Source organism: Artemia sp. Qi Xiang Cuo, chromosome 10, assembly GCF_049724085.1.
Source record: "Artemia sp. Qi Xiang Cuo chromosome 10, ASM4972408v1, whole genome shotgun sequence".
Lineage (NCBI taxonomy): Eukaryota > Metazoa > Arthropoda > Branchiopoda > Anostraca > Artemiidae > Artemia > Artemia sp. Qi Xiang Cuo.
Window position 1 is genome coordinate 57,821,052 of NC_142803.1, and position 23,338 is coordinate 57,844,389.

The 23,338-nt window shown below is 34.3% G+C and overlaps 1 protein-coding gene across 6 annotated transcripts in view; it reads left to right on the forward strand.

Annotated features, from left to right (window-relative positions):
- Positions 1-23,338, forward strand: part of LOC148947939 (uncharacterized) — a 56,636-nt gene that overhangs the window by 2,869 nt on the left and 30,429 nt on the right. For 4 of the 6 annotated variants that reach the window (XM_089095598.1, XM_089095593.1, XM_089095594.1 and 1 more), the window contains one exon: positions 20,979-21,134. In XM_089095598.1, coding sequence (XP_088951724.1) covers positions 21,092-21,134 — 43 coding nt within the window. In that variant the 5' untranslated portion in view covers positions 20,979-21,091. Of the gene's footprint in view, positions 1-10,400; positions 10,551-20,978; positions 21,135-23,338 lie in introns of those variants that run through there. The other 2 variants (XM_089095596.1, XM_089095597.1) reach the window with 2 other exon arrangements.

Genomic DNA, 23,338 nt, shown 5'->3' on the forward strand with positions numbered 1-23,338 from the left:
AGTTGTTTGGTTATATTTTATGTTTTTTTTTGTAAACAGAAAGGCTATTTTAGATGATACATTACATCCATCCAGAAACTGAAACATTGTTTCAATGCCCTATGGGCCAGCAATTGCTCTCAAGGATCTTAAATGTTTTTTAAACCTTTTTGTTCTCATGGGCTCATCGTTTTTGTTTATTCTAGGTACATCTTGCTCAAGGACTTTGCTTTTGACACTTCAGTCATACAGATCACATAATATATCAACTGAAAAGGGCAATTCTATGTAATTATATGGAATAATGGTTTACAATGTTATATATATATATATATATATATATATATATATATATATATATATATATATATATATATATATATATATATATATATATATATATATATATATATATATATATATATATATATATATATATATATATATATATATATATATATATATATATATATATATATATATATATATATATATATATATATATATATATATATATATATCCAAATGAGCCCTACCACAATATTTTAGGACCACTGGGTCAGATACGATCACCCCTGGGCAAAAAAACGTCACCAAGGGACGTTCTAAATTTTACAATGAAACAAATTAATGTTTTGTTAAATAATTTTTTCTATTGAATAAAAAGTAAAAAAAAAGAAAACTGTCTATAAATTATTAAATTTATTTACCATTTTCAAATATTCTATTTATAGATAAAACATATTTTCTTTTTGTATAATTTTCAACCTTTTGCCCTTGGTACTAAACCAATCATTTTGCCATAGGAAGCAACCTTATTATGCAAAAGATTTTCTTTTAATTTGTGATAAAACACTGAAGAAATCTTATTTTATGGAATGGTTATTGATATTATGATATATTCAGTTTATGAAACTTTTATATTCAAAGTTATTGTCAAATAACAATGACACTGGACAAATATGAGTCTGAAACGAGGTAGCTTTGAAAGACAAAGGAAGATTTGCAAAATGTCTTCCAAAGGGCTTGTCTCAAAACAAGGGTGTAACTTGCTATGGTGCAGGGGGGGGGAGGTGCAACTGCCACTCCCAGAAGTAGGTATACCCCCCTCCACAGACCCCATTTTGCCCCTTCCCGATTCTCAATATGTAAATGCATATCAGTTATTATGAAAAAGAGCTTGGTGGGTCATTTTGTAGATTGGGGAGGGGGGATGGCTCAGATGATTCAAAGGGTGTATTTTATTGCCAAAAATATCAAAATTCTTATTGGGCCTTCAGATGAATACAGAATGAATTCTTTTGGGGAAAGGGGAGGGTGCAACTGATACATAATTCCTCTTGATTCTTGGGAAAGGCTGCGTTTTCCACAATGCAAGACTTTATGTCTTGCACACATTTCTCTGCTAAACACAGGGGCGTCCTGAGACTCATTTCATTGGTGGGACGATCTTCGTAAATTTTGCCGAATCGCTACTGGATTTATGCCAAATTTTCTGCAGAAATCAAAAATTTTGCAAAATTTCTGCCGACTGAATGCCAAAAAAGTCGAGGGGGGCGATCCTCGTAAATTTTATTGAATGCTGCCTGATTTATGCCAAATTTTCTGCAGAAATCAAGAATTTTGCAGTTTTCTGCCGACCAAATGCCAAAAAAGTTGGGGGGGGGGGAATCTTTGTAAGTTCTACCAAATGCTACCTGATTTATGCCGAATTTTCTGCAGAAATCAAAAATTTTGAAAAATTTCTGCTGACCAAATGCCAAAAAATTTGGGTGGGGGGCCTCCCCGCCCCTCCCCCTAGGGACACCCTTGGGTAAACAATATTACTATTTTTTTAACGCATGGTTTTCCATATCATGTAGTATCACTTTTAGTTACGCCCATTTGGACAGGAATTTCCTGCTAAGGACACTATTACACATTGGTGGAAACTATGCAATTTTTGACGCATATTTGACTAAAAGGGGAAAACTGTGCAGTTTTTCGCTTGGATTTGACTAAAAATGTTGTATTTTTGACATTACTAATTTTTTGCTCTCACAAATCCATGCACAAAATCGTACATGCGCCAATACGCAAAGAAAATCACACGGATATTGCCATCATGTAAAAGTACCATAAATCTTGGTTGTTGTTGCAACTTAGCAAATATGAATTGTCATTAATGGCACTTTTAAATTACAACCGATGTCAAAATTTAGACAGAATGTGATCACTGCTGCAGAGGGTTGCTACCCGATGAAAATAAAAATCATTAGATTCTTGGAAAATAAATCACTAAATTAGCGCATAAATCACTAGATAATTGAATAGAAATCACTAGAACTATAAGACTCTTTATCTTTATAATTAATAATTGTTTTGTTTCTTCACCATGTTCTTTACAGGCGCACGTTCAGGAAGGGAGAATGTTGAAGATGGTTGCATATCCACCATTCACTCCACTTTCAAAGGTTTCAACAGACGAAAATCTAGTTTAGAACTGATAGATTATAGAGAAAAAAACCATAAATATAAAGACAAAAATTCGACCTGAGCAAATGTTGTGAAGTATAGAGTATTTTTGCAGTTTTGTGATTAATTAGGGTTGCCTATTGCCTTGATGATAACGCTCTGCAGTCTATATCTGATATCGATATATGGTGGGAAATAGGAAGTTTCAAAGGAAGTGAATCACTATTTTGCGCGTTTTTTTTAATTAGCTTCTTGTATGATTTATTCAATTTAATCCTGAATCAACGCGTTATATTTTGAAAAATCACTAGATTTAGGAAAAAATCACTAGTTTTAGAACAAAATCAGTATAAATTACTAACTTAGATAATTTTGGAGACCACACTTCCTTTCCATGACGATAAAGAAAAGTTCAAATAGGGATAAAATCCTTTTAATAGACAGTGATGATGATTACAGTGATAGAAATTCACAAATATACCTGATATTTTGCTCACATATGCAGTGACCATCATCAGTAGTAAAACTTTTACTACTGATGATGGTCACTGCATATGTGACCGACATATCTGGTATTTTTGTGAATTTCCATCACTGTCGTCATCATCACTGTCTATTAAAATTACTAACTAGAAGAAATCACTAAATAACATAACAAATCACTAGAAATAGTGATAAATCTCTAGTGGTGGCAACCCTGCAGTTGCAGTGGCTCAGGTGTTTCAATAATCAACAGCATTTCAAAGATAATATTTTTCAATTTTATAAATAACAAAGAATGACACTTTTTGCCTAAAAATATTTGGCAACCCGATTCTATGGCAAGAATGAGAAGAATCCATTGCAAGTGGTTTTAAATGGTTGCATTCTTGTGAATTATTATCGCTTCTAATCAGCAGTTATACCAAACCAATCCTGCTCAACTCATCCTCAGGGCTATACTGTGGTGTTCTTCTCCCCAGAGTATAGTGCAGACGGTTTGACATATGTCCTTGGTCCCTTCTTGCCTTAGTTTTGTTTTTCTCTGTTTAAAGATTTTTCCAATAGGCAATGTTTAGAAGTCCTCCAAAAAAAAATGTCCCCCAGATCCCAAATCAAATTCCAGTGGAAGTGCCATAGTCAAAGATATCCATCCTGGCTGGTCAAGCACACTTTCTCAGAGTTTAAATGATAGCTCCAATTTGGAGAATAGGACAATGATAAGTGTAGGGGCTAATGTAACCATAAATGATGATAATGGGTTTCAAGAGGTCCTCTCTAGAAGTTCTAAAAAAGGAAAAAAATCTCCCCAATTAAAAGCATTTCCCCTCTCCCTGCCCAAGATCATCCCTCCAAAAACTTAGGAATTTACCTTAAAATTAATCCCACTACCCCCTTTGAAATAAAAATGATCTCCGCAATAAGAGTTGCAATTTTTAAATTGCTAAAATCAATGATCTCTCTTAACATTAACCGAGATGGATCTCTGCTAATAGCTGTAGAAGATCAGAAATCAGCAGATACAATAATTAACCTTAAACCCCTTCTGAATACCCCAATTATTGCATCTAATTGGAACCCAAAACAATCACCAACAAAAATAGTAGTTTATAATGTTCCCCCAGAGATATCTACTCAGGAGTTAAAAGAAGGCCTTTCAGATAGGGCTGGAAATACAATCCCAGTTGAGGATGTTACCCAACTTGGAAAACCTAACTCTACTGGCCTAAAAACTAGTAGATCCTTCTTATTCACACTGAAGGATAAAATTGATATCCCAGAAAAATTATTCCTATTTGGGCAAATCAAACCACACAAGGAATACAAACCTAAGCCTATTCAGTGTCAGAAGTGTTTCAAACTGGGACACACAACAAACAAATGCAATGAAATTCTCCAAGAGTGCAGTAATTGTAAATCTTTCCATCCTAAAGAGCTGACAACTTGCAACAACACTCAGCCTACATGCATCCATTGCAAAGGCCCACATGAATCTACAAATAAATCATTATGCCCTGCATACAAGAAAAGAGCTCTAACACTCCAAATATCAACAGAGAAGGTAATCCCATACCCCTTTGCAGCAATGGAAGCAAATGCTGCACAACAATACCAAATAAAGCCTGTAATGAAACCAACCAACACACCAAAGTCAAATGCCCCAATGCATCAAGCACCCCATATAAAACACCATCTTCTAAGCCCCCTGGCTCAAATCTCTATCAGAAGCAATCACCAAGCCCACAAGCCTCCGTGTCTGGGGAGATGAGGCCAGCCTGGCCCTCCCTCCCAAGAAGAAACAAACCAGAAACACTACCAGGAATTAATCCTTTAACCAACAAACAGGATGCACTACCAAAAATGCAATCCCCAAATATATGCTTATTCATTCTAAACTGTAATGCAGTTCAGGTCATGAACATACATCAACTAAAGAAAACAAAAATTATTGCAGAATTGGCAAAAATTTACATCCCAGATGATATGCTCATTCAAGCAAAAAAAGATCTTGCTTTACTTTTAACAAAGCTGAACATCGATACACATTCATATGAAGAATAAATCAACAACACAACATTTATCAATACTCCAATGGAATGTAAGATCACTCACAGAAAATAAGCTAAATGAACTAATATCATTTATGAATAATAATTCCATTAATATTGCTTGCCTCCAGGAAACTCATTTAACCCAAAATCAACAAATTAAGTCTCTGGGATACACTATCCTGAGAAAGGATAGATCTTCAGAGAGAAAAGGAGGTGGTGTAGCTTTATTAGTTAATAATAATATAAAATTTTGTGGCATCAATTTTCCAGATTTTGAAAATGATGTTGATGTAATTGGTATAAGTGTTTGGCTGAATAATTTAAAAACCTACATAATAAGCTTTTATAACCCTAATGGCCAAACTTCAGATGCCAAGGATTTCTTTAATTATATAAATAATTCTAATATGTTAAAAAACATCATTATTTGTGGTGATTTCAATGCCCACAGCCTTTTGTGGGGGAATAAACCAGCAAATAAAGCTGGTAAATTTATTGAGCATATGATTTCAAATAATAATGAATTAGCTGTTGCTACCCCTCCAAACCTAAATACATATTTTAACCCCAAAAGAGCCAAATTCTCCACAATTGACCTACAAATTGTGTCTCTAAATTTTTTGAACAAAATTTACATAAATAAAATTGATAGTCTGTGTACAGACCACTTTGCTATAGTTTGCTCCCTAAATGAACCTGCTGAAACTTCTTCTCATACTTCCAATTACATCAACACTAAAGCAAATTGGTCTATTTTCCAAAATAAGCTAAATGATGAAATTACAAGTTTCAGCCAAAGTTCATGCATTTCTAACACAACAGTTGACACACATGCTGAAGCCTTGACATCTTTACTAATAAATACAGCTAATCATGCTATCCCCAGGACAACACCTAAGAAAACATTCCCTAAACAAATTCCTAAAGCATGGTGGACAAATGAGTGCCTAAATAAATGGAAGATAAAAAAGGCAGCTAGGACAGAATTCATAAAAAAACCAACACCTACTACATATTTAAAAAAATTACAAGCAGAATCTAATCTAAAAAGGACTATAATAGATGCTAAATATAAATACTGGAATAATTTTGCAAATAATCTCTCCAGAGAAACGCATGAGCCAATTATACATAAAATCATAAGCCACATATGTGGGAAAGACTTCTCCCAACCCACTCCTGTATGAGCTTATACATAATAATACCCATTATGACAATGATATTGAAAAGGCTAACCTATTTGCAACTCTTTTTGTTAATAAGCTAACATCAAACAATCAAAGCAATCTGTCCACAATTCCTATGAACCCTAGTTACCAACCACGCCCAGGATCCGAGTACATAACTAATCCATTTTCAATCCAGGAATTGAATAATGCAATACATCATATTAGGTCCAAAACTAGCAGCAGCTATGACAATATACACCCTACATGGATAAAGAATCTCACACCTTCATACAAACAAGAACTGCTAAATTGTTATAATCACGCTTGGGCATCCTCTAGGTTCCCCAATATATGGAAATGTTCGTCCCTCCTACCAATCCTAAAGAAAAATAAACCAAAAGATAACCCTGAGTCTTATAGGCCCATAATGATTACACCTGTGATGGGGAAAATAATGGAGAAAATGATTTATCACAGACTTCTCTGGTTTGTTGAGAGAAATAACATGATCCCACACACTCAAACTGGATTCAGGAAATACCACTCCTCAACAGATGCTTTCATTTTGCTAACAAATGCAATAAATGAATCTTTCTCAAAAAATAATATCCTAGTGGCAGCTTTCCTTGATTTTGAAGGAGCATATGACAATGTGAACCACCAAATCCTTTTAAATAAACTTGCAAACCTTGGAGTACCTCCCAAGCTAGTATCCTTTATTAAATCCTTCATAGAAGTGCGAAGTTTCATTGTTTGTGTTGGTTCAGCCTCTTCACCCACAAAGACAATATCCAAAGGCCGACCTCAGGGAGCAGTCCTCAGTTGCCTCCTTTTTGCCCTATATCTCTGGGACATGAACCTACCCCACACGAATCGACAATATGCTGATGATCTGGTGCTATGGTCATCTGGCAACACCTTTCAGATAGCACAGTCAAATCTGCAAAAGTCACTTTTCCAGTTTGAAAAATTCTCTCAACATTCAGATTTACCCATTGCACCCACCAAGTCAAAAATCATCCAATTTCACAGGAAGCGAAACCATGTTAATGCAAAACTAACTCTAAATAAAACAACTATTCCAGAAGATAATAATATTAATTACCTAGGTCTCATGCTTGACCAAAAACTTAATTTCCACCTCCACATTTCAAACACAATAAAAAAATGTTATAGAAAAGCAAATATACTAAAAAGACTTCTTTCCACACCCTGGGGTTGTAAGTAGAAAACATTACTCCAGTTTTATAAATCACATATAAGACCCCATATTGATTATGGGCTCATTGTCTATGGTGCATGTGCAAAGACCCAGATGCAAAAAATTGAAACAACACAAAATGATATAATACGTCTCATATTTGGTCTTAGGAAACCCACAAGCACCAAGTTTCTGCTTATGGAGAGTGGATTAACAACAATAAGGGAGAGACGTAGCTTTCTCTTGATAAAACATCTTACAAAAATTGAATCAAATAGCTCACACACATTACATAATTGGTTAAGAAATCCAGCCATGTATAGAGGTATTGCAGATGAGTATGCCAATATTCAAAAGAAGTTCCCTGTACCAGCAAAGTCTATTTCACCTACTTTCCCCCAATCCCCTCCATGGAATTGGTCATCTCCCATAATAAATACTGAATTTTCAAAATGGAATAAAGATTTAACCCCCATTGCTTTTGTTCAGAAAAAATTTGCAGAACTTAATACAATTACCTATAAAAATCACTTCCAAATATTTGTTGATGGATTAAAAATGAATGAGAAGGTCTGCAAGTGGTGTTTTCCTTCCTCAACTGGAAATTGCAATGGGAGAGAGATTATTTAATAATTTATCTATAATGTCTGCTGAGTTAAATGCCATAATCATGGCATTAGAACACCTTAAGCAAAACCAATCTTTGATTGAAAATTCGAATAATATTATCATCTATTCCGACTCTTTATCAAGCCCTGAGTTGCTGGCCTCAGCTCCTCAATATAAGTTGGACATTGACACTTATCATTGTCTCAGTATTATTGATAATCTTGCTTCAAATGGCATAAAAACTTACTTTCAGTACATTCTTAGCCACTCTGGCATAAGTGGTAATCATCAGGTTGATGAAATAGCAAAAAATGCTATAAATATTGACCAGCCAAGTGGGAGACCAATCCCAATTAGAGATATTTACCGATGGAGGCTATCAGATATTAATTTTAATAAGATTAATCCTATCCTTTCCCCCTTTCCCAATAAGTATCTTTCTAAAATTTATCATAGAATTCGTTCTGGAACAAATGGACTAAATTTTCTTGCATTCTCATATAAGCTTTCTAATTCAAGTGGTTCAATTCCCCTGTCCCCTCTTTGCAGGCATTGTAATATGAATAATGAAACAATTGACCATTGCCTATTTGAATGTAATATGCTGACGTCTGTACAACATACCTTGCTTTCTAAACTGTTAAAATACTTCAAACACCACAAAATCCCACTATCAGCCAAGAGCCTAGCCAACTATACCTGCACACAGAGTATAGAAATCGACATCTATCATCTTATATTTGAACTCCTAGAGTCGAAAGATCTGCTGAAAGATATCTGAATATATCTAATAAATATGAGGCAATCAAGCCAGTAGCTCTGTAGCCCACAGAGTGAAGCAAAAGGAAAAGGGCTAAATAGTGTTACTGAAAAGCCCGCCTGCTGTTAAATAGAAGAAGAAGAATAAGAAAATACGTTTCACTTTTAAAACACAGAGATTTATAAAGGTCATCAAAGACCAGTGCCCTCTAGAGGGAGAAGAAGTGGGGGTTAGGTACTTCAAAATACCTTCCCTGGACATACTTTAGTCTGTAGATTGATTCCTGAATGTTTCATTCTTTTAACCTAACCTCTTTCCAAGATATCAAAAAGTAGATTGTCTAGAATTTTACCCAAATTATATATCCTCTGTATTTTTTGTTTCTTGATTTCATAGCAGTTGATTGATTTTATGGGTACAAGGGTTGGTAAATATTTATATTAAGAGATTATTGAGATAGCTAAGAAACAAAATTACCTATAGAATGAGAATGTCATTCTGAATCCAAATATGACAATCAATTTCATTGTAAATTCCATTTTAAGCCTTTTATAGACCCTCAAAGATGATACCTTTTTCTCTTATTTTAGATATGGCTTATACACCTGTGTTAGCATAAATCTTGTTAGAAACAGTTAATTCAAGAATTGAATCAGCAGTAACAAATTTAAGATAAAACAAAAAATCGCGAAGAAAGGAAGAAAACGAGGACAATTAACAGCCAGTTAAAAAATTGAAAATTTATGCAAATATTTGGTTAAATACCTCTTATTTACCTTCATCATTTATGAATAAAACTGATAAAAATATAAAAACCAAACATTAAAAAAAAAACACGAAACTAAAATTGGACGACCCTTTCCTAGTAACGGTGAAAGGGTAACTGAATAAAATAAAAGGCAATCGAATAGAGTCTCTGATAACATTCAAACTGGAAAGCGATCAGCCTTTAAAAGTGCTTTACGCAAAATGAAATTCTGAAATGCCATTTAAACCATTTAAACTTTTTTATTCAGTTACCCCTTCACCATTACTAAGAAAGGGTCATCCAATTTTAGTTTGGTGTTTTTATTTTAAGGTTTGGTTTTTATATTTTTATCAGTTTTATTTTGCAATAAAGATGGTTTAACAGAATTCTAGAGTAAAATATTCACATAGTCTCTCAATTTTTTCACTTGCTGTAAGTATTGATAGTTAATTGATTTATGCATGATTTTATGTTTTATCATGACGATCCAGCTTGTTTTTAGAAATTATTTACCAAATTTAAGAATCAGTGAACGCATGGGAAATATATATAATATGGGCAATATATTTTGATAAGTTTAGAGAGAATTGGTTAAGTAAAACTAGGTTATAATTGAATTCGCAGTGGAAAAAAATGGGTATAAATTTAGAATTGGTACTGTTGACAAGGAAACATGTTAAGAAAACAATTCTTACTTTAAAATATGTATAATGAGCCTAGTTAACATATTATCCAAGGGGAGAGCATTATCATCAATTCCTCTAAAAATCCTCCCCTTGGATAATATGTTAACTAGGATCATTATACATATTTTAAAGTAAGAATTGTTTTCTTAACATGTCTCCTTGTCAATAGTACCAACTCTAAATTTATACCAAAAAATGTCATATTTGGATTCAGGATGAAATTCTGATTCTTGAGGTACATTTGTTTCTTAGCTATCTGAATACTCTGTCAATATAAATATTAACTAAAATGAGAGTAACACTAATGACTTAAAGTGAACACAGCAATTTTATAAAAATCATTAAATTGGATTATGATGAATCAATGCCTGTGGAGTATATAACTGTATCAAAATGGAATTATGATAACCATAGTAGGTTTTTAACCAATATTTTAACCATTTTCTGTAACCAAAGAAAGGGTTTAAACAAAGCCTAGAAAATGGAATGTGTTCATACATGCAGAAAAGACTGCTTGATTTTAATTATTTGTGTTTGATTTGATTACTTGTATATGGATGATGATTGTATATGAAAGTAGACTGTCACGATTGTATATGAAAGATAAAAAGTGTGTTTAGAGTAGAGAAAAATAACTTATGGGACTCTTTAGACTATTAACAGAATTCACATAGAAACCAGACTGAAAAATGTATTATCTTTGTTGCAATAAGGTTTTGTTTCAACATCACTCTCTTAAGTGGGATTTAATAAAGATAGTTTGAATTTTCAGACTACCTAACAGATATTAAATGAAAAAAATGGCTTCTTCTAAAAATATAGATTCATAAGCAGCTTCTTGACTTCCCTTGGTTTAAGAGTTAAGGGTCAAAATGGTATTTGGAAAGAGCATAGAATGATAATGTGAGGTTTTTGCTCATGTTTTACCATACAAAATAATTGCAATATCTATAAATTTATAGATGTAATTACCAAGCTAGGTAACTGATTGATTATGTCAGCAATCACAATTGCAGTGTAGTTGCAGTCATATGTAGTCATAATTACTAGTATTAGCCTTCAAAAGTAATTACAGTGACGAATGTATATATTTACAGTAGTAGTAGTTGCAGTTTCAAGTTGTCCTACTTGAAATTAGTCAGAGCAACTAGTAGTTACAGTTGTAAGCAATCTTACTTTGAGTTGCAGGTTGTTGTAATTGTAGTCACATTTATTTTGCAGTTGCAAGGGGATCAGTCATGGAATAAACAAACTAACAATTTGCAGCCTAAAGAAAGACTCAGGGAAGGTTGTGATGAAGGCCTAAACTGAATTTATTTTATTTTAGACATTACTAACTCCAACAAAAATATTCTGTTCAATTTGCCCTACAACACTGAAAATTCAATAAGTGTTACCATTTCAAATTTGGTAAAGCCTGACCCTTTCTGAATTAAACATAATAAGGACAAACTATGCCAGTCATTTGATTCTCAATTCCACATACTAAAAATAAGAAATATACCATTAGATTATCCATACAATCTCTTTTTAAATATAATAATTACTGCTGCTGTCCGTTCCATGACAATATAACACCAAAATGGTTATTTCACAGAAATAAAATTGTGATATATAAAATTCAGGATATTTTGAATGGATAATTGAATGGTATAATTCTACTCGTTCTATTATAGTGTCCACATTATAATAGGAATTTTGCTGTAATACTGCTAATATTGGCAGCATTTTGAAGCAAATCTTGTTGTGAAAGATTTACAAAAAATCATGCAAACTAATAGAATTAGAAAGTTTTGTACACAGCCTTTGGCTATGCTTGACAACATTAGGGGAGAGGGGACTCAGATGCAATTGGCATTGTAACAACCATTAAATTGAAACAGTGTTTAGTGAAGAATGACAGAAATTACTCTTTTGTTATTGTGCTATCTGGTTCAAAACAGGCCATGTGCAATATTCTTATGGTGCGGCTGATAATTTTTGACCCCTTTAGGTGGTTCCAAACTATACAATGCACAGGTTCTCACATAGTCGTCGTTTGGAAGGGGCAAGGAGGTGGGGGGCAATTGCCCCCCCCAGTAATGTGGAGAAAAATCATTATACAGCCCATGCTCCTTGAACCTCCGAAATTAGACCCCTCTCCCCCCCCCCGCCCCACAATGAAAATGTTGTAGATTTGCCCCTGGGTTCTCATTATATTTGGTGGGAAACCTAAATGATTTAATTAAGAAATCATTAATTTTTTGCAGATATCGATTCTTAATTCATTTATTCTGAAGAAATAAATTTGATTTTAACCTCAATAATTCAATCTTTCTTCTTCTAATTTGTCCTGTTTTTAAACTTCTTTAAATGTGCTTTGATTTACCAAAATAAAAAGGTGTAATTAATAGTTTATATTAGTTGATCAATATATCAATGAATTTGGAGTAGATTCATGTGTAATATGAACTTAGTATTTAATTTTATATCAGATGTTGTTTTTTCTTAGTTCAACTGGCACAAAAAGGAAGAGAGTTTCACTTAAGGGGTTCAACTGGCATAAAAAGGAAGAGAGTTTCACTTTACGGGTTCAACTGACATAAAAAGGAAGAGAGTTTCACTTTAGGGGTTCAACAGGCATAAAAAGGAAGAGAGTTTCACTTTAGGGGTTGAACTGGCATAAAAAGGAAGAAAGTTTCACTTTAGTGGTTCAACTGGCATAAAAAGGAAGAGAGTTTCACTTTAGGGGTTCAACTGGCATAAAAAGGAAGAGAGTTTCACTTTAGGGGTTCAACTGGCATAAAAAGGAAGAGAGTTTCACTTTAGGGGTTCTACTGGCATAAAAAGGAAGAGAGTTTCACCTTAGGGGTTCAACTGGCATAAAAAGGAAGAGAGTTTCACTTTAGGGATTCAAAAATTTTGCAATAATAGTAAATGATACATTTCCTAAGAGTAATGAAATGTTGATAAGAAATAAGTACAAAAATTGGCTAATCCTTGAAATCAGTAAACTTTTTTATATAGCTCTAGGCTATATCCAGACATTAAAGAGGGTAGGAGGTTCTCTTATCTTGAACCAACTCTGATAACATAATATGCAGAGAATTGTTCAATCTGTCAAAGAACGAATTTTGTCATTACAGTGATTATTTGACAATAGGGTAGTATCGTGGAAGTCACTGTCAAGACAGTATATTCTGTTATAAATTAAACTATGTTCTAAATTAACTAAATTCTTACATTACTAGCCTACATTTGGAAACTTTCCATTTATTGGTTTATCAGAGTTGCCTCCATTTTAACTGTGGTTTCTTGTTTTGTAAGTTGGTTTATGGCTGATATTTTATGCATCTTAGCCACATAACTCAGTCCTCAAATCTCTCTCTCTCAATGGTTTAAGCAGTTCTCAATTGTTTACAATTAATAATCAAATTGAACCCAGGATTTCCTTGCTGAAATTTTCTGTCACATCAGGTTCTATCCTGTGGTAGCACAATGGATTGCTGCTCGCGTGGCAATACAGAGCCCCAGGTCTGATTTCTTCTTGTTTAGATTCCTAGGGTCTTATGATTATTTAAATTTCATTGGTTTTAATCTAATATTCTTTTGAAGACAAATTAAGGTATTGGAAGATTCATTTGATGTGTTTCAAATAATATAGCAAGGATAGAACTTCCAGTAATTTTGACATAACACCTAAAATTAGGTATCCTTTTCTCAGACCACACTGCCGTTCTATGACAAACAAATAAACATTTCAATGGGGATAAATTCATTTATTTAGACAGTGGAAAACAGATACAGATACAGAAGTCCAGATACTACTCCAGTAAGGAAGGTGGTGGTAATTAATTGACACATTGATTCATCCTTTTCTCTTTTCTATTAAATTTTATTATATAATCAAATAGGTATTGAAACCCTCTCCCCCCTGCCCCATAATGAAAATGTTGTAGATTTGCCCCTGGGTTCTCATTATATTTGGTGGTAAACCTAAATGATTTAATTAAGAAATCATTAATTTTTTGCAGATATCGATTCTTAATTCATTTATTCTGAAGAAATAAATTTGATTTTAACCTCAATAATTCAATCTTTCTTCTTCTAATTTGTCCTGTTTTTAAACTTCTTTAAATGTGCTTTGATTTACCAAAATAAAAAGGTGTAATTAATAGTTTATATTAGTTGATCAATATATCAATGAATTTGGAGTAGATTCATGTGTAATATGAACTTAGTATTTAATTTTATATCAGATGTTGTTTTTTCTTAGTTCAACTGGCACAAAAAGGAAGAGAGTTTCACTTAAGGGGTTCAACTGACATAAAAAGGAAGAGAGTTTCACTTTAGGGGTTCAACAGGCATAAAAACGAAGAGAGTTTCACTTTAGGAGTTGAACTGGCATAAAAAGGAAGATAGTTTCACTTTAGTGGTTCAACTGACATAAAAAGGAAGAGAGTATCACTTTAGGGGTTCTACTGGCATAAAAAGGAAGAGAGTTTCACTTTAGGGGTTCAACTGGCATAAAAAGGAAGAGAGTTTCACTTTAGGGGTTCTACTGGCATAAAAAGGAAGAGAGTTTCACTTTAGGGTTCAACTGGCATAAAAAGGAAGAGAGTATCACTTTAGGGGTTCTACTGGCATAAAAAGGAAGAGAGTTTCACTTTAGGGGTTCTACTGGCATAAAAAGGAAGAGAGTTTCACTTTAGGGGTTCTACTGGCATAAAAAGGAAGAGAGTTTCACCTTAGGGGTTCTACTGGCATAAATAGGAAGAGAGTTTCACCTTAGGGATTCTAATGGCATAAAATGGAAGAGAGTTTCACCTTAGGGATTCAACTGGCATAAAAGGAAGAGAGTTTCACTTTAGGGGTTCAACCTGGCATAAAAGGAAGAGAGTTTCACTTTAGGGGTTCAACTGGCATAAAGGAAGAGAGTTTCACTTTAGGGGTTCTACTGGCATAAAAAGGAAGAGAGTTTCACTTTAGGGGTTCTACTGGCATAAAAAGGAAGAGAGTTTCACTTTAGGGGTTCTACTGGCATAAAAAGGAAGAGAGTTTCACTTAGGGGTTCTACTGGCATAAAAGGAAGAGAGTTTCACTTTAGGGGTTCTACTGGCATAAAAAGGAAGAGAGTTTCACTTTAGGGGTTCAACTGGCATAAAAGGAAGAGAGTTTCACTTTAGGGGTTCAACTGGCATAAAAGGAAGAGAGTTTCACTTTAGGGGTTCAACTGGCATAAAAGGAAGAGAGTTTCACCTTAGGGGTTCAACTGGCATAAAAAGGAAGAGAGTTTCACTTTAGGGATTCAAAAATTTTGCAATAATAGTAAATGATACATTTCCTAAGAGTAATGAAATGTTGATAAGAAATAAGTACAAAAATTGGCTAATCCTTGAAATCAGTAAACTTTTTTATATAGCTCTAGGCTATATCCAGACATTAAAGAGGGTAGGAGGTTCTCTTATCTTGAACCATCTCTGATAACATAATATGCAGAGAATTGTTCAATCTGTCTAAAGAACGAATTTTGTCATTACAGTGATTATTTGACAATAGGGTAGTATCGTGGAAGTCACTGTCAAGACAGTATATTCTGTTATAAATTAAACTATGTTCTAAATTAACTAAATTCTTACATTACTAGCCTACATTTGGAAACTTTCCATTTATTGGTTTATCAGAGTTGCCTCCATTTTAACTGTGGTTTCTTGTTTTGTAAGTTGGTTTATGGCTGATATTTTATGCATCTTAGCCACATAACTCAGTCCTCAAATCTCTCTCTCTCTCAATGGTTTAAGCAGTTCTCAATTGTTTACAATTAATAATCAAATTGAACCCAGGATTTCCTTGCTGAAATTTTCTGTCACATCAGGTTCTATCCTGTGGTAGCACAATGGATTGCTGCTCGCGTGGCAATACAGAGCCCCAGGTCTGATTCCTTCTTGTTTAGATTCCTAGGGTCTTATGATTATTTAAATTTCATTGGTTTTAATCTAATATTCTTTTGAAGACAAATTAAGGTATTGGAAGATTCATTTGATGTGTTTCAAATAATATAGCAAGGATAGAACTTCCAGTAATTTTGACATAACACCTAAAATTAGGTATCCTTTTCTCAGACGAAACTGCCTTTCTATAACAAGCAAGTAAACATTTAAATGGGGATAAATCCATTTATTTAGAAAGTGGAAAACAGATACAGATACAGAAGTCCAGATACTACTCCAGTAAGGAAGGTGGTGGTAATTAATTGACACATTGATTCATCCTTTTCTCTTTTCTATTAAATTTTATTATATAATCAAATAGGTGTTGAAGGTTTATGCCGCCCTATCAAAGAGAAAAATAAAATTAGTCTAAGGTTGTTTTTTAACTCGGGACTTGATAGCAATATCTACAATATACTGAATTATGAAACAAGAGCGGGTAGTACTATTAGCTCTGGTCACTTCAATTCACATGACTTGTCATAATGCTTGTTTTCACTTCAATATACATACGGTTTGTCAGAATGCTTGTTTTATCTGGGCTTACACCAAGGAAACTAATCTAATTAAAGTTATCATAGGCAACGCGCTAGCGGTGCCTAAGTAAAGAACAATGTGGCCACAATGTGTTTTTTTTTCTCCGACAGGCACTTCGTATCGAAGGAGTTGTCGTAGAAACTTCAAAAGGGGCTCATTTGATTGGAAATTGGAGTGGCTAGTGCCCTTTTTAATAGTTAAAAGTGATTGGAGGGTAACTAGCCCCCCCCTCACGCCCATCATTCCCCCAAACACATCCACTCAAAATTTCGAGATAGCCATTTTGTTCAGCATAGTTGATTTCCAGAAAAAAATGTGTTTTTGAGGACACCCCCCACAACCCTCGGGGTAAGGGTTTTAAATTATTCCCTGGGTACATATAAGGTTTTTATAGAAGGCGTCGTTGTAAAAACTTCAAAAAACACTCATTTGATTTGAAATTCAAAGGGATAGTGCCCTTTTGAATAGTTAAAAGTGGTTGGAGGGCAACTAGCACCCACACGCCCATCATTCCCCCAAACACATCCAATAAAAATTTTGAGATAGCCATTTTGTTCAGCATAGTTGATTTCCAGATAGAAAATATCTTTTTGAGGAGGACACTCCCCCACTACCCTCAGGGCAAGAGTTTTAAGTTATGACCTTGGGGCATATAAGGTTTTTATAGAAGGTTGTGTCGTAGAAACTTCAAAAAAGGCTCAATCGATTGGAAATTCAAAGGGCTAGTGCTCTTTTTAATAGTCAAAAGTGATTGGAGGGCAACTAGCCCCCCCCATGCCCATCATTCACCAAAACACATCCAATCAAAATTTTGTGATAGCCATTTTGTTCAGCGTAGTTAATAACTAGATAGAAAATGTATTTTTGAGGAGGACATTCCTCCACAATCCTTGGGGCAAGGGTTTTAAGTTATGCCCTGAGGGCATATAAGATTTTTATAGAAGGTGTTGTCATAGAAACTTCAAAAAGGGCTTATTCGATTAGAAATTGAAACGGCGAGTACCCTTCTTAATAGTCGAAAGTAATTGGAAGGCAACTAACACCCCTTCCACGCCCACCATTTCCCCAAACACATCCAATCAAAATTTTGAGATAGCCATTTTGGTCCACGCAGTTAAAGTTCAGGAAATTATACCTTTGAGCAGGACACTCCCACCGCTATCTTCAGGGCAAGGGTTATAAGTTATGCCCTTGGGGCATATAAGTCTTTATTGAAATCTTTGTCGTAGAAACTAGAAAAAGGGCTCATTCGGTTGGAAAATCAAAGGTCTAGAGCCGTTTTTAATAGTCAAAAGTGATTTCGGGGCAACTAACCCCCCTATCACGCCCACCTTTTCCCCAAACACATCCAATCAAGATTTTTAGACAGCCATTTTATTCAGCAAGTTTGAAATTTTTGGAAATTAGGTCTTTTAATGATGACAGCCCATCCCCCCACAACCCTCAGGGCAAGGGTTGTAAGTTATGCCCTGGTAGCAGGTGAGGTTTTTATTGAAAGCGATGCTGTGAAAATATAAAAAAGGGCTCATTCAATTGAAAATTGAAAGGGCTAGTGCCCTTTTAATAGTCGAAAGTGATTGAAGGGCAGCTAACTCCCCTTTCACGCCCACCATTTCCCCAAACACATCTAATTACAATTTTGAGATGTTTATTTTGTTCAAAGTAGTTGAAAGTTCTGGAAATTAGGTCTTTTAGGATGATAACCCAATCAGAGCTTTCAGTGCAAGGGTTGTAAGTTATGCCCTGGGGACATATAAGATTTATATAGAAAAGATAGCCTGTTGTTGTAGAAATTTCAAAAAGGACTCATTTGATTGGAAATTGAAATTGCCCTTTTTAATAGTCGAAAGTGAGTGGAGAGTAATTAACCCCCCTCTCACGCCTTCCATTTCCCCAAACACATTTAATCAAACTTTAGAGATAGCCATTTTGTTCAACGTAGTTGAAAGTTCTGGAAATTATGTATTTAAGGATGACAAACCCCCCAGAGCCCCCAGGGCACAGGTTGTAAGTTATGCCCTGGGGGCATATAAGGATTTTAATGATAGAGTTGTGGTAAAAACTTCAAATGCGGTTCATTCAATTGGAAATTGAGAGGGCCAGTGCCTTTTTAATAGTTGAAAGTGATTGGACGTAATTAACCCCTCTCTCACGCCCACCATTCCCCCAAACACATCCAATCAAAATTTTCAGTTAGCCATTTTGTTCAACGTAATAGAAAGTTCCGGAAATTAGGTCTGTGAGGATAACAACCCCCCCCCCAGCCCTCAGGGCGAGGGTTGTAAGTTATCCCCAGGGGGCATATAAGGTGTTTATTGAAAGCGTTGTCGTAGAAACTTCAAAAGGGCTCATTTGATAGGAAATTGAAAGGACTAGTGCCTTTTATAATAGTTGAAAGTGATTGGAGAAAGACTAACGCCCCTCTCACGCCCACCATTTCCCCAGACACACCCAATCAAAATTTTGAGATAGCCATTTTATGTAACGTAGTTGAAAGTTCTGGAAATTAGGTCTTAGAGGATGACAACCACCCTCACAGCCCTTAGGGTAAGAGTTGTAATTTATGCCCTTGGGGCATATAAGGTGTTTATAGGAAGTGTTTTTATAGAAACTCAAAAATGCTCATTCGATTGGAAATCGAAATGCCTAGTGCCCTTTTTAATATTCGAAAGTAATTGGTAGGCTTGACAATTTTATAGTAAAGATCGATGTGGGTATAATGTATTATTTTGTTGTTGTTGTTTAGACCAGGGCACTTTGTATCGAAGGAGTTGTCGTAGGAACTTCAAAAAGGGCTCATTTGATTCAAAATAGAAAGGGATGATGCCCTTTTTAATAGTCGAAAGTGATTGGAGGAAGACTAATACCTCTCCCACGCCCCCCCACCCATTTTACTTTATGTTTAAAAAAAAAATTTTTCCATAAGATTAAATCAAAATACACTGTGTTAATGCCAATTCCCAATAAGGCATCTCAGCAGTATCCCAAGAACGACTGAGGGCATTATGTTCAAACTTTTGGGGCTGGTTCTGCTCTTAAAATTTAACCAAATCAAGATAGCGTAAGTGTGTCCAAGCTATCAAAGAAAGTAAACAGATTTTTTTGCGAAAGGTATCAAGTTTTCTATTTCAGATCAGCTAGAGGAGGTATGAAACTAAATTAACCAGTACTATTTGTGTCCAGATTTTTAAACGGGTGATTTTTAAAAAGTACAAATGAATGTGCATTGTCAGGTTAATATACATATACTGATATTTAGTAATCAAAATGTTAATATTATTTGATTTATTAAAGTTATAAAAGTAAAAAGATTTATATTTTTTTCAGTAAAGCGCAAATTTTGTTCTGGCCTTGGAAGGCATTGGGGTTTTGCGCCCTACTTAGGTTAATTTCTGCTCGTTTTGAGTTTGACTCGGTTATTTATTGTAATTTCTGTTCGTTTTGGGTTTCATTTATTTATCGATGCTGATTTAGGGAAGTTCCATGCTTGGTAGATTATTTTATTTTATTTTTGCTAATTTTTTGTTTAATGGAGTTCTTTACTTTTCTTTGAAAACCTTATTTTCTGGAAAAAGTTTTTTTTAATTAATTACTCATAATGGCTCTTGACAACATTCTTGTATTTTGTTGCTATTTTCAAACTACAGTTTTACACACAGAAACTACATTACTGCCCTGGAAGAGGTGGAAAGATTTTTTAAATTCCCATTCAATCTGCCTATTGAGTATATCCTCATAGATACTGACAACTTCAGACCTATGACCTTTGCTGCCATTTCCGAGAAAGGTAAAGTAACAGTTGGACCACCCCTTTCTTTTTTGTATGTTACCTCCAAAACCAAGGTTACAACTACTTATAAAACCTTTCTTTACAGTGGAACTTTCTGGAGCTATAATCAAACATGAGGTCACTTCCTGGTTATGATGAAGTTTATACTGTCTAGATAAGATTTCCACCAAAAATAGATTTATTAACTGTTACAGGAACTTCTTGGATCTTAACTTTAAATTTAGTTAATGGGTGTAGGTAATGGTAAAATCTAAACAAATGATCCTGCCTGAGTTCTTCCTCCAAAATCTAGGATCAGTTAGACAAAGCTAAAACCAGTCTTCATACTGAAAGTTCTTTAAGGTTTTCACTGTTCAAACATGGCCAATATCTTGTCATGATAAAATTCTTGTTAATTGTCCTTCTCTGAATCAAAGTCAGTATTTAATCTGAGCTTATTGATCTAATGAGCTTATTGATCTGATGAATTAAGTTTTTGTAATTTTCAATTTTTCAAGAACGTAGATGCAATGTTTTTTGGCCCTTTTTGTATTGTCCTTTTTCAGGATATAATATAGCCAAAAATGTGAATTAATCATAGTTTGAAGAAATGAAATTACGTGGAACAGCAACTGGGGGAAGCAATCTCACTGTCTAATTGGATTTTTTTACAGGAATAATGGACACTGCTGATCTTTCTGACCAGTCTATGTTCAAGCAAGGTAATTAGTTAAGGCATTAATTTAGCAAAATATTTATAAGAACAATTTGCAGTTTACTGTTGTTATGTTGGCTTAACAAACAGCCTGTAGTAAAAATAAGAAAATACACCCTTCGTCCTAATATGAACTAAACTTTTAAAAACTAAAGTAAACAATTTATATCAAACAGTTTGTGGTAACGAACTGTAAGTAAGGAGCGACCCGGCTCAATGGTAAACGAAACTGTAGAAAGCAGAATTTTGATACCAATAGATACATCAAAAGAATCAAATTTTAATGCTGATTTCAAATATATAAGTTTCATCAAGTTTAGTTCTACCTATCAAAAATTACGTGCCTGAGGAAATTTGGCCGATTTTCGAAAAAGGGGGGAAAGACCCGTTAAAAATTATAGAACCTTAATGAAAATCACACCAGCATATTCGGGGTATCAGAGAACCCTACTGCGAAGGTTTCAAGCTCCTATCTACAAAAATGTGGAATTTTGCATTTTTTGCCAGAAGAAAGATCACGGATGCGTGTTTATTTATTTTTTTTTTCCAGGGGTGATCGTATCGACCCAGTGGTCCTAGAATATTGTGGGAGGACTAAGTGGAACTAAAATTAAAAATTCTTGTTCCATTTCTGATTGACCAAAAAAAATGGAGGGCAACTAGACTCCTTCCCACGCTCATTTTTTTCTCGTAGTCATTAGATCATAATTTTGAGATAGCCATTTTGTTCAGCATAGTCGAAATTCTGATAAATATAGTAGAATGGGGGGTACCAGCCCGGTACGAACCCCGTGGTTTATGGTTTTCTCACTGAGAATGAAAAAACAGAATTTTTCTCACTTGAAAAACCAGGAATTTTCTCACATTGATGGTTGTTTTCTTGGATGGTTATGTGTGTTGTTCGATTTATTTGATGTTTTTCTCGGATTTTGTCAGTGAGAATTTGAAAAAAAGAAACTTTGTCCCGTTCATGGATTATTGAGTCTAATGGGGGCAGGTCAATGACACTTCCTTCTTGTTGTTGCCCCGATGCAAATGTTATGATCCAGAAATAGTATTTGTTGTTGTTGCTCTAGCCAAATGTTATGAGTTTCCCGGAAACAGTTAGATCACATGTTTCCTTCTCAGCCAATCAGCGAGACGGATACATCCCCCTTCTCAGCCAATCAGAGGGATGGTTACATATTAGCGGCGGTGGGAATATAAGGAACGGGTTTTTGCTATAGTTTTATTAGTCTGTGAATAGAATTCACTAAGTTTTTAGTTAGCAGAGTAATAACATGAGTGAACAAGTTGAGTTAGAAATATCCTTTTATTACAACTGTTCTATTTGTAAAGGACATTTTCATGATTTTGAGTATTCACATGAACCTACTGAATGTTTAGACAGCATAGAGGCAGAGACAGATGAGAAGAATCAGGAGGAAACGAGAAGAAAAATTATATGTGACATGGAGAGAAATTTAGACCGATTGCAAGTAAGCTCAGATAAAAGAAGGATTGATATGATAGAAAAGGAAGATCAAAAGAAGAGACTAGTAAAAGAGGGCTTTTTCTATAGCGTAAAAGACAGAAGTGAAAACCCAAAGAAAAATGTGTATAGTGCAAGATATAACTCGGATTATTATGATGATTATGCTCCAAGAGAAGAGAAAAAGTAGCCCTTCAAGAGACAACATAAGAGGTCATTCTACGAAAAGGATTTTAAACAACGGAAACCATGGTGGAAGTGTTCTCATATACCATTTTACGATAAATCCCATTTTGATATGCTTGATAAGTTTTATACCATAATCATACAATAAATTTGTTTCTGCTATTTTAATTTTCTCATACTCGATATGCATAGAGTAAGAATACCAGCAGACTTCTGTACATGAATAGTTCAGATTGATTAGATCACCCCTTAGAGTGTTCTCAGTCCACAGTCAAGTTTTCTATCAAAGATAAAAAAATTTCGTAGAAGTTAGCTGTGTAATTTTTTTCTTAAGAAATCAACATTTAATTTTTGTCCATGCTATTTAAATAAAATCATTATTCTAATCCTTTATTTATTCGTTAAATCAATATTTATAATACTCTTTAAATATATGATGTCAGGCTCAATTACTTGAACATCATCATCATCAGCATTATTTTCTACTATCACTATATTCACCAGAGGAGGTGGTATACATTCAACCTCCGGTTCAAGTACTTGAACCTCATCTT